This window comes from Orycteropus afer, unplaced genomic scaffold (genome assembly GCF_000298275.1).
Source record: "Orycteropus afer afer isolate SDZICR_OR568_19922 unplaced genomic scaffold, OryAfe1.0 scaffold00084, whole genome shotgun sequence".
NCBI classification, from domain to species: Eukaryota; Metazoa; Chordata; class Mammalia; order Tubulidentata; family Orycteropodidae; genus Orycteropus; species Orycteropus afer.
In genome coordinates, this window is record NW_006921671.1 from 7,041,364 (window position 1) to 7,054,444 (window position 13,081).

General features: G+C 34.9%; 1 protein-coding gene across 1 annotated transcript in view; it reads right to left on the bottom strand.

Annotated features, from left to right (window-relative positions):
- LY75 (lymphocyte antigen 75) overlaps positions 1-13,081 on the bottom strand; it is a 166,984-nt gene that overhangs the window by 27,180 nt on the left and 126,723 nt on the right. Inside the window, exons 28-31 of the mRNA XM_007941830.1 lie at positions 7,885-8,001; positions 4,596-4,790; positions 2,856-3,082; positions 855-1,023 (exon numbers count right to left, since the gene is read on the bottom strand). Of these exons, the coding sequence (XP_007940021.1) occupies positions 855-1,023; positions 2,856-3,082; positions 4,596-4,790; positions 7,885-8,001 (708 nt within the window). The remainder of the gene's footprint in view (positions 1-854; positions 1,024-2,855; positions 3,083-4,595; positions 4,791-7,884; positions 8,002-13,081) is intronic.

Here is a 13,081-nt window from a genome sequence, read left to right on the forward strand (position 1 = left end):
TCTCCTTTTTCAGTGTTTTCATTCAAATTCTTCTGCTAGTTGGAGTTTAGTCCACTTCTATATCCTTCCCTTCAAGGCTCAGGGGTCCAGGATTATCTTCTGTATCTGTGTTACTTGGTTCCCCTTTTCTTTGTTGTACATTTTTCCTTTCTCTTATCCATTCATCCAGTACCTTCTGGTATTCACTTGTTTCCCTAGAGAATATTTTCACACTTGCTTCTGCCTGACTCTGTTCAAATTCCAAACACCATGTCTTTTCTTGAGGATTGTTTAGAGCAGGAAATGATGAGCACAGAGGACCAGAGACTTCAGAGGCCACAAGCTTTCTGCCTGCCCAGCACACCTCTGCAGCTCTGGATGGTCTGGAGTCTCATCCTTAAGGCTTAAACTTCGCTCATCAAGGATTACCCCAAGCCTAGCCCCTGAAGGATGATGCTCTTTCCTTGGATTTCAAGGATCATGTTAGGTTGGAAAATGCTTGGGTACCCACAATTAAACAGACATCTTTATTATAGAACCTCTCAGAGACTTTAATATGGTAAATCATATGAGGTATTTCCTAAACTTACATGCTATGGAATCCTTTCTTAAAGAAGCATTTCAGCCTTTGAAAACAGTGGTAACTGAAAAGAGAGTTCATAAATTTTAGAGTAAAACTTAACCAGTGACAGAGCAATTGAAAGTCTTTGAGAACGATTTCCCTGAATGGATATACTGTAATTCTTTCTATTCACAAAATATCAAAATTATTTATATAGGACTTGTGGATAAAAATACATTTGAGTATTTTATCATGTACATAAAGCAAATGTTATACTTTAGTAAATGTACATTTATTCAAAATCAAGTCTTACATTTCGTAGGTTTATAACAAACAGCACCATCCTTAGTAGAGTTGCATTTTTCATGTTTCCAAATTCTTTTTGGATCCAAGACAACACAATTTCCAGGAGATTTTTGGCCTTTCCATGGGATGTAGTCAAATGTGCTTCCATCAGACCATTCAAAACTTGATTCACTTCCCTGTTTTAAGAATAGAGATGACCTAAATCCAGCTGTATGACTTTACAAAGAATATAAAGAAGAGTTTACATACTTTAAGACATATTGGAATGAAGTGTTAATTCTTTGCTTACAAGTGAGCAGATCCTCGTAGGTCTAGACCTATTTGTAAAACCAGGGATTTACCTTTGATATATATGAATTGGGACATGTGCTCTGACACATTTTAAGTGGGACATTAAACAAAGAGCTAGAGTTCTTATGCTCTTTCTCTAGGTTCATTTATTTTTTTTAAGGATGAGTTTACATAATACCTAAAATTAAATTATGTACAAATGGCTTTCATTTGTCATAATTACAGCTTTACAATCCCAACCTTCATATTATCTTGAATATATTTCTAGCTCTATTTTTCATATTACAAAGTTTATCAAGCAGCAGGGGGCTGAAGAAAGAAAACATTTCTTAAGAAAGACTGTTCTGATTTTTCATTGAAATCTGTAATCCCAACTTCTTTCTTTCTTTTATTATCCCCACTTTGTTCTATTAATGATTATGTTAGGTCTATAACACTATTCCCAATAGGTAACATTTTTTGTATACCAGTCATTATTATGTTGCTGTTGTTGTTATGTGCCATCGAGTCGGACCCGACTCATAGCGACCCCTCCTTGGGTTGCCGAGGCATTATCACTACGGAAGTAGATTGCCCAACCTTCCTTCCGAGGAGTGGCTGGTGGGTTTGAATCACCAGCCTTCTGGTTAGCAGTCAAGCATCTTAGGCACTATGCTACCAGAGCTCCTGACATTATTATAGGCACATAAATATACTAAACAATAAAACTCAAATAGTGACACAGAAGACATGTTTACCAGCAAAACATTATCTCAAATAGTGTTCATTGCTCAAGGAAAAGTAGGAAGAAAATATATGTGAAAATATATATTTATTAGTCTTAACATGTGCTAATAATTTTATTACACATTATATATATATATATATATATATATATATATATATATATATATTAATTTTTACTATAGGCCTTTCCTAAGGTAAGTTATCACTCCAATTTTGCAGATGAGGAAATAAGCTTGCAATGGTTAAATAACTTACTCATTGTTACCCAATGCGTAAATGGAAGACCTGCCATTATAATTGAAATTCAGGTTTTTCTGATTCTATGCTATTACCATTTTACCAGCTTTCCAAATGGTCTGCCCCCAATAGGTTACAGAGGTGTTGTTGAGATATCAATCCACTGTGTCCTTGAAATAGCCTGGCCATATCTAGGCAGCTGCAGTTGCAGGCCATTTACTCCAGGGACTTTACAATGTTTTTTTTTATAGGTTCCATGCTCTGAAAAGAGCTCTGGTGGCACAGTGCCTAAGGCATTTGACTGCTAACCAGAAGGTTAGTAGTTCAAACCCAGCAGCCATTCTGCAGAAGGAAAATGGTATAATCTACTTCCATAAAGATTTACTGCCTCCAAAACCCATAGGAGGTTGCTATGAGTTGGAATTGACTCGATGGCATTGAGTTTGGTTTTGGTTTGATGCTGTGAAAAGGTAAGATAGACCAATGCTACATAAATCAAGTGCCAAGACGTAATCTGATATAATATCTCAATTCATATTTTATGCTAATATTTCCAACCTTCAAAGTAACAGGTTTGAAAAATTTCTGGAAAACAAAATAAGGCAAAAAAGAACAAAAATAAATCCATGATTTATGACCCTTAGTTTCTGCTCCTATTTTAAACAAGCATATATATTAAAAAAGAAAAAACACTGAGGATATGTGACCATATGGGTTATAAATTAACACACAAAACAGTATAATGTATACTTACATCATGACTTGACAGCCCAACCCATAATGGAAATCCATCACGTTTTACAATATCTTCTAGAAAGAGCTGGCCTTTTTGGTCATGAACACTTGCCAAATGACCTCCACTTTGAGAACACATGTTTAATGCTTCATACCATGTTACCTTTTTTTGAATAACATTATAAATACCATCTTCATATGAAATAAATTGTGGCAGAGTAGTATTATATTCTTCCTTGTAGTCAACTATAATGTTTAAATAAAAGTTATTAATCACTACACTTAAATCATTTAAAATATATATTTTGGGCAAGACTGGACATGCAATCATTTCAAAAGTTAAATAAAACTAGGTTTCTTATTAATAAGGGAAGTTAAAAACCATACTTTATTTTTCTTATTACCACAAGATATATAATAATAGCCTCTTAAATAATTACAGTTGGCTTGTTGATTTAAAAAATATATAGACTTTCTTTGAAGGGGCTCACACATTAGTGTGAATAGAAAACTACAACACCTGAAATAAGGACAAAAATCCTTATATATTATGGTATATATTATAATGACTAGACAGTGATTCATCTAAATCAGAGAAGTAAGGAAGCCTGAGTAGACCTGGAGGGCTAGGTGAGAGTAGGATTAAAAAGAAATAAAGTGGAAAGTTTCTTTGCAGGAAGAAAACAAAACAAAAATAAGTGCAAATGTATGAGTACGGGCATACACTGTATATAGGATAATTAAGAGCTCAGCCAAACTGAGAATAAGATACTTACTGAGCAAGATTAGAGAGAAAAGAGGGGCTTGGAGAAGGCCTTGAATTTCAGAAGAGTGACTGGTTTTCACAAAGTCTCAAAAGTTATATGGACTCAATTGATAATTTGCACTCTCTGCCGTTGAGTCGGATCCAACTCACAGCAACCCTTCCTTGGGTTTCCAAGGCAGTATCTCTACAGAAGTAGATTGGCCAGTCTTTCTTTCAAGGAGTGGCTGGTGGGTTTGAACCTAGCCTTCTGGTTAGCAGTCAAATGCCTCAGGCACTATGCCACCAGAGCTCCTAATTGATAATTGATGAGTGATAACAGGGAGTCCATGGACACTGTTGATGAAAATGGTGCTTCAGGAAGTTATTCTGGCAGGCATGAAGAGAGAAGTCAGCCAGGATGGAACTGACATAGGCTTTGTGTTAGCAGAGGGCTTAAAGCAGAATGGCACTAATAAAAATAGTAAGTTGTAAAAAATTTTAAATCAACAAGTATTAAAAAATAGACTTATTTATGGAATTAGGTAAGGTTGGGAAAAATTCATTCATTTTTTTCACCTGGAATGTCAAAACTCTACCCACACACACTTTCTTCTTTATAAAAATCCTATCCATACTTCAAGGACAAAATTTTACCACTTCCTTAAGGCATTTTTCAGTTATTTCTTTTCTCATAGATCTCTTTTGGTTTCCCCTCAAATTTAAGTCTGTACCAAATAACCTAAGATTAACCTACATGAAACAATGATAAAGAATCTAAGCTGTCTCCCCAACTGTATTTTACTCCTTGAGGTCACAGACCAGGACACCAGGGACGATGTCATATTCTTCCTCCATAGCACCCCACATGGGACTGAATATGGAAAATCACTAAGAAAGGAAACTGCGTGATTCCCACTAGTGAAGCTACTAAGAAAAAGATGCTTACTAAGCAAGGATGGGGGAAAAGTTATATTCTCTTTCCCTGGAGTGGAAATCCTATATTAGCACTCTTACCCATTTCAATTTTACAAGCAATAATGCTGTGCTGGTGAAAAAAAAGTCTTTCTTTAATCAGATTAAAAGTTTGAAAATCCCAGAGGCCATCAGTATTCAAACCAGCAAAAAACTTGTCATTTTTTATAGTTGGTCTTCCTGCTCTCCAGTTTGTATATGACAGCATTGTCTTATCAGACCACATGAGAGAATTATCTGGAAAAGAAACGTTTTTACTATGATTAGAGATTAAATCATGACCTGAATTACAGTTATGAGGTTAACAGTAAATCATGCTTATTTTTAACCTAGAAAATGAATATCATAAACACAAAAATTGAAATTTACCTTTAATCCTATCACCCTGCAATAACTTATTTTGTTATTTTTAAAATCTAGTATTCATTTATCTTACATATACTAACATGTTTAATTGTAATAGAAGTGAACATAACTGTTTTATAAGAAATCATTGATATATTAGAAAACTAGTAGTAGAAATCTCTTCTCTGGACCTAAACTGTGTAAAATTGTGCATATTTGTAGTCAATTAATTTTCTTTGTTTATTTTTGGTCAGATTTTTTGATAAGGATGTCAAAAACATTCAGTGAGGAAAAGTAGTCTTTCCAACAAATGGTGGTGGGACAACTGGGTATCCACATGCAAAAGAATGAAGTTTAGCCCCTTGGTTCAACTATACACAGAAATTAGCTGAAAACTGATCATAGACCTAAATATAAGAGTTAAAACTATAAAACTCTTACAAAAAACATAGAATTAAATCTTTATGACCTTGGATTAGGCAAAGCCTTCTTCAGTATGCAGAAGCAACAAAATGAAAAAATACATACATTGAGCTTCATCAAAATTAGTAACTTTTGTGTTGCAAATACTATCAAGATTTTGATAAGATAAAATTTTTGCAAATTATATATCTGACAAGGAACTTATATCCAGAATATATAACGAACTCATGCAACTCATCAATAAGAAAACAAATAATTTAAAAATGGACAAAAGATGAAAATAGATATTTCTACAAAGATGATACACAAATGGTCAATGAGTACATGAAAAGATACTCAAAATAATTAACCATCAGGGAAATACAATGAAAGCCTCAATGAGATACCATTTCATAATCACTAAGTAGGTTATAATAAAAAAGATAATAATAAGTGTTAGTGTGGTTGTAAGAAATTAGCCCCCTCATGCATTGCTAGAGGAAGAAGAACTGGTATAGCCACTTTAGAAAACAGTTGGTCAGTTCTTTGAAAGGTTAAGCAGAGAGTTACCATATGATCTAGCAGTCCCACTCCTAGATATATACTCAAAGGAAATGAAAATGCAATTCAACACAAAACACTTATACATGAATATCCACAGTCCTAATATTCATAATAATCAAAAAGTAGAAAAAATCCAAATGTCCATCAACAGAAGGATAACAAAACGTTGTTTATCCACAACAATGAAGTATTATTCAGCCATAAAAAATGATGTACCGATTCATGCTATAATATGGATGATCCTTGAGAATATTATGCTAAATGAAAGAAGTTATGAAAGACCACAGAGTGTATGATTCCACTTATATGAAATGTCCAGAATAGGTAATTCCATAGAGACAGAATGTAGATTAGCGATTTCCAGGGGCTGAGGGTAGGGCATGAGGGGAATGAAAGAGACTACTAATGGTATGATACATTTTCTTTGGTTGTTTCTGGAATTAAGACAGTGGTGATGGTTGTGGAAGATTAGGAATATACTAAAAATAGTGAGTTGTACACTTTAAAATGGGTAAAATGTAAATTTTATGTTAAGTGAAGTTTCTCTCAATTAAAAAAAAAGTGAATTGTGATTTTTTGAAATTTGTAATATTTTAAGGAGGGATACATAAGAGATGTAGAGCATTGCTCTAGATAGTCCAAATTTTATCCTTGAATTAAAATTATGTATAACACACTTGAACCATATTGTTTTAGCTGCTAAAGTGCTGTTAAGTACTCTGGCTATCATTAAGACCCCTTATTAAGCCCTATTTGGGTAAATGTATGCTTTTATTACTTACGCCCACAGATTCATTTTCCTTTTCCTGAGTTCAAAACTTCTATAATTTTTTTTAAGGACACTGAGTGTCTTTCTACATTGGTGATCCCTTCCCCTGACTCTATTAATAGAATCTTTATCTTTTTAATGTTATGGCAATCATCTCTTGGATTTAGTTCAGATTGCAAATATTATATCCCATTACCACACCATGTGTCACATTTTTCTAATGAATACATGTGTATCATATGTATACCCCAAGCCAATGCTATACATCCAAAGGTATAACATTAGTAGAAGTGCAATTCTGTTCTTGCTCATCTCACATACTTGTTTGTTGTTATGTGCCGTCGAGTCGGACCCGACTCATAGCGACCCCTCCTTGGGTTTCCGAGGCAGTATCACTACGGAAGTAGGATTGCCCAACCTTCCTTCCGAGGAGTGGCTGGTGGGTTTGAACCGCCAGCCGTCTGGTTAGCAGTCAAGTGCCTTAGCCACTATGCTACCAGAGCTCCCCTCACATACTTAGTAGAGATATAAAGTAAATATTGGAGATTTATATGGGAGTGTTGTCATTTTTAGTTAGTGCTGAGTTGCTAGGCGGGAGAATAGAGAAAGGAAATTATTTTCCACTGCTGGAATCTAATTTTCGTAGTAAAGGTATGTTAATGGCAGAGTGAAGACACAAAAAAACAAGGCTTACTGGTCTGATAAAGACTGGTGGAGTCCCCGGACTATGGCCCTTATTCTTCAAGCTAGGAACTGAACTTAATCCCTGTGACTTAACTGGCAGCCAAACAGTAACTATAAACAGAACTATAAGCTGAATGGTAATATCAGGAGGGTATGCACTCACTCATTAGAACAATCAAGCATAAGAGATCAAGAGGACAGCATTTACTCAGGGGTAGAGCTAGGAAGGTGGGAGGGGATGTGAAGAAAGAATGAAGTGAAGGGGTGGACTCAGGGAGGAAGTGGGAAGAATGTTGTTTCAGTGTATGGGCTCTGGTAAGTGTCACAAAACAGAATGTGTATGGATTGTTGAATGGAAAACCAATTTGCTCTGTAAACTTTCACTCAAATCACAATAATAATAATAATAACTGTCTTAATATTTATAAGTTGTACTAAGTAAAGAATTACATTTTAGCATATTGATAAACACATCAATAGTATCTTTTATACCAGAACTATATTTCATAGCTTAATAGATTATACTGAAGCATGAGTATAGAGAAAATCAAAAGATTTACAACTTACTTTCATAAGTTATACCTAACAATACCCATGAAGCCATGTAATTGAAGTGCAGAAGTTGCTCAAGAACAAAGTCATTCTCTTTTTCATCTCGAATACTCAGCATATATGATTTGGGATCTGTTAAATAAAAAAGTCAGTAATATTAATATTAACTTATCCAGACATTTTATTTTGCTTGATAGTTCTAAAGTATTTTATTCTCCCAGTTTAATATATTACAAAACTTAAATAACTGTGGGAAATTAGAAAGACATGTGAATCAAAACTATCTTACCATGCTAAAATAAATAGAGTAAAAAAATCTTATAATATTTTGATGATAAATTGGTCTGACAGTACAGTGGAAAAAAGTAGTTGAGTAGAGATGTTAAAACATTGCCTTATTTCACTTGCCCCATTTGAAGTTCATTTCCATTTGGTACAATTCACCTATACTAATGATAAAATGTCAGAGGTTCCTCTCTAATAAGAAAAGCCTCTTAAATGAGCTGTAAGACTGATCTTCTTTTTCCTTAGAGATAACTCTTTTTTTTTTGAAGGTAGAAAAATTTATTGCTACTTGAAACTATAAATATCACCCAGATGAATCAGCCAAAAAAAAAAAAAAAAAAAGCGTTAAAATATATTGTTATTTGACCACATTGGTCTTTTGAAGATTTGTTTACCGATAGGCACTTCAGTAACTAATTAATGATTTGGAGGAATTATTCTGGTATTCTGGTGATATTTTAAAAGACTGTAAGAGGGCACTTTATGATGGTTCATCCTAAATATACAATAATATATATTATATAATATATACTAATTGATGGACTGCATTTTTTCTTTGAGTTTATATAGCATTCTAATTCTCTCTTCACCATATTTTATAAAAATCAAGTTGGATATGCCTTCTGGGTATTGCATTTGCCAAAATAACCTCACTAGTTAAAATGTGCTTCATGTCAGTTTGCATCCATTCACGATACAGAAATCCCTGCACAAAACCAACAAAAGTAGGTTTGCTGATGTACTTGCTAATTTGGCCCTAAAATATTTTCCCCAATATATAGCATTTATTTTTAAAATTAGTTCCTTGACCCCTAGTATTTCTGTAAGTCTCTTTATGTAGCTCACACAAAATCAACAGAAAGGGAAAGCAATCCCATCCAGCTATTATTAATTTATAGTAGGGGTCAGAAAACTTTTTCTGCAAAGGGCCAGTTAGTAAATATTTTAGACTTCACAAACCATCCAATCTGTGTTAGATGTACCCATCTCTGCTGTTGTAGTGCACCAGTTCATATAAAATACCCAGGAAGATGAATAACTAAGGCCCTAAGAGAGAGATACAGAATTTTTATCTTTCAGAGACCCTTAGGAAAAGTATAGGCTATCTCCTGAAAAGTATTTTCTAGTGTAAATATAGTTTCACAATTTTATTCTTTTCTTACCCTGAGATATTTATTAATAAAGGATAATCTGGAATCCAATACATCAAATGTCTCTTAGGAGATGTTATTTAAATAGAAAGTGATATTACCTTCTAGCATTGTAAGAACCCTAGCTCTCAAATAATAATGACTCTTGGATAATGAGTAAGTACATGTAACATGGCTGTAACATACTGATTGTTAAAGGGCAATAAGTTCTCCCTGGCAGTGATTGCAGCAATTGAAAGTTTTATTTTCCTATCTAGTATAGGGATGAAATCGTCCAATGTTTTTCTTTGTATTAAATAAGGTAGTTGGTGAAGACTCAGAAAATGGACTATCAGGTGAGTTTTCTGCACAGGCAACTGGATCCAAAAGGTGTAGGATTGTTTCAGCCATTTTTTCAGCTGGGGTGCTGCAAAATTCAACTGTTGATGGAACCTTTTTTTGACCGTTAGTGCCAGCATTTCCAAGAAGATGAGAATTCACTGCTTTTGCCAGCTTATAATTTGTTAATGCTAGTTCTGCTGTGCTGTGGGGTCGTGCATTAGGGTAGTAAGTTTGCTTTCTTCCCCACTGCAAGGAGACAAAAAGCTCCTCTAATAATTTCTGTGTAGCTAACATTTCCTGACGAAACTGTTCTCTTTCACTCAGGAGATCCTGTATAGCACTCTGTGCATCATGGCTTTGTTGCTGTAAAACTGCTCTGGAATTGGTTAATTCATCTGCCATAACCCTGCTTGTGAGGAATTTACTTCGCCACACATCACACTGTATTGACATGTGTTCTACCTGTTCAGAAAGCTGAGCTGTGCTTCGACCTAGGGGTTCATTTTCTAAAATAAGCTGTTTTTTTTTTTTCTTCACAGGCTAGACATTCAAAGTGATACTGAAGATCATCCCCAACAGAAGCCACCAGCAACTTTAACTCACAATTTACCTGTCTGTACTTGAGCTGGTTTGAAAGACCTGTAGTAACCTCTTTTCAAGGAGCTCTGGTAGTGTACTTCCTAAGGCACTTGACTGCTAATCAGAAGGCTAGCAGTTCAAACCCACCAGCCACTCCTTTGAAAGAAGGTTGGGCAATCTACTTCTGTAGTGATACTGCCTCAGAAACCCAAGGAGAGGTCACTATGAGTTGGGTCTGACTTGAAGGCACATAACATAACAACCTCCTTTCAGAGTTCTTGAGCTTTTCTAGTACATTCTTTACCTCAGATAGTTCTTTCCTAGGTTCTACAACTCCCTCTGACTGACCAAGAGATTCTTCTTTATGATGTCCCAGAGACTTAACCTTTACATTTTTGTTGGGGATATCATGGGTTATAGCAGCTTTGGGAACTAATATTCTCAGAGCTTCAACTTCTACTCCTTTTTCAATAAGAATCTTCCCTAGCTGAAGAACTCCTGGGCTCTCTGATGCAAGTGCTTTCTTCCATGGACTCTGAAATGATGTGATGCTTTATGGACTGGACTCCAGAGATGACTTCAACTTCAAGATTTAGATGGCTCCTCAGTTTCCATTCCATCTCCTGCTCCTCAGATTGGGGTTGAAGTAAGAGTGGCTTTGGTTTCCAAACTTCAAGAGTAGTCATTTTTTTTTTTTTTTCCCTTAAGGAATGTAGATGCACTCCAACATTTCTGCTGAAAAGTCTCTAAGATTCTTCCTCTTCTTTTATTAGATGGCTTCACTATTATAGATTCTCCAGTTCGGTATCACCAGTTTAACATCACACGCTGTTCTTTCATTCCAAAGGCGACCCACCTAGGCCATCCAAATATTAAGCTGTTCCCTTAGGATCACTTATATTAGGGTGCAGTGCAGTGAATTACTTATTTAAATGGCCTTCTAGCCATAGTCCTTCATTTTGTGAAGTATATTGTATACCCTAGTCTCTATATCTGTGGTTATGGTTCCATTTGGGAGTGAATTGTCCATTATGTTAATGAGGCAGGATTAGGGTGGGATGTATCTTGAGCCTCTCAAGCCACAACCCTTAGCTTCCTTGAGGGTATGGTCTGCATCCAATATATATTAATGCTCTGGCAAAATCAACTTTCTTGCTCTGGATCCTGCATTTGTTCTGTCATCATCTGACCTCTGGTTCTTGTGACCTGAGCCAGTGGCCTGTCATCTGAACTGATTTATCAGCTGCTCCAGCCTTGTGAGCCAGCACCCTATTGTCTAGCCTGCTGATTTGGGATCGTCAGCCCCTGCAACCACATGAGTGAGATGAATCCTTTGACCAATGACTGACCCACAAATTTGGGACTTGCCAGCCTCCCCAACTGTGTAAGTCATTTCCTTGGTGGTTTGTGAGTTCTGTGAGACATTACAATGAATTACAGAACCCTAAGATAAGAGAGTACTGAGGGGAGCAGGAATAGTTGATGTTAGAGATAATGGAGTATACAACAGTTTGGAAAAGTTGGACATTTATGACATCTTTAACCTCTGCCTCACAGAAACCAGCCTTGTGCTGATCCTTCTAAAAGAAATTATTTGAGCAAGGGTTAAAAATTTTTTTTAATTTTAAAAACTTATTAAAGACTTCAAGAAGTACTATTAAAGACTTCAAGTACTTCTTTAAGTCTTTAATATGTGAAGGTAAATTTGATTATGTCCAATCGGACGCTATGGTGTGTAGCATTTCCCAACTTTATTCTTTTTCCAAGCATCTTTTTTTGTTTGTTTGTTTGTTTTCAAGAACATCTCTCAGGACTAGCTATCTCTAAAGCACACTTTGGGGAATAATGGTTTGATATTTTCCATAGGAACTTTCTACGAATTTTATAGTTCCATTATTCATAAGTTGCAAATCCTCAGTAGATCTCATAGGAAATATCTGAAGAATCTTGGGAGCTGCAAATGAGAAATGTGTATTTCCTTCCTTTTTTTTTTTTTTTTTATTGTGATTTGGGTGAAGATTTACAGAGCAAATTCACTTTCCTTACAGCAGTAGGTTTTTTTTTTTTTTTTTACATCACAACTAGAATTTTAATAGTAATTTTTAATATCAAATATCCATTTATATTTAAATTTTCCCAATTATCTTATAAATGGTCTTTTAAAGTCTGTTCAAACTCAGGATCCAAAGTCCATTCATTGCATTTGGTTGTAATGTTTCTTCAAATCTTTTGATCTATAGGTTTCTCCTCCCTCTCTTGTATTTTCTCCCACTTATTTGTTGAATAAACCATGCCTTTTGTCCTTTGTAGTTTTCCACATTCTGAAAATTTTGCTGACTGCACCCCCATGGTGTTATTTAACATATTCTTCAGTTCCCTGTTTTTCCTATAAATTGGTAGTAGATCTAAAGACTGGATTATATTCCAAGTCAAAGTTTTGGTAAGAATACTTTACAGTATTTTATACTGTCCTCAGGAGACACATTATATCTGGCATTTCTCTTTTTATGATGTTAGAAGCCTTTGATGAGTACTGCTGAAGATAAATATTTCAGTAGAGATTTATAAAACAGTGATACTTTAATTCTATCATTCCTTTTCATTTATTAGTTTGAGTATTTCTATAGAGAGAAATTTCTCTCAACTAGTTGGTTTATCTGAGGTACATTTGTTTAGGAAGGCAGATAAATCCTAACTACTGTACCAATTTTCAGAATTAAAAACTGCTTTCCTAGACTTCTCCAAAAGAGTCAAAAGAGAACCTACAGATTGGGAACAAATATTTGGTAATAACATATCTGACAAGGGACTTATCTCTAGAATTTATAGAACACTCCAACACCTCAATAACAAAAAGACAAACAATCCAATTAAAA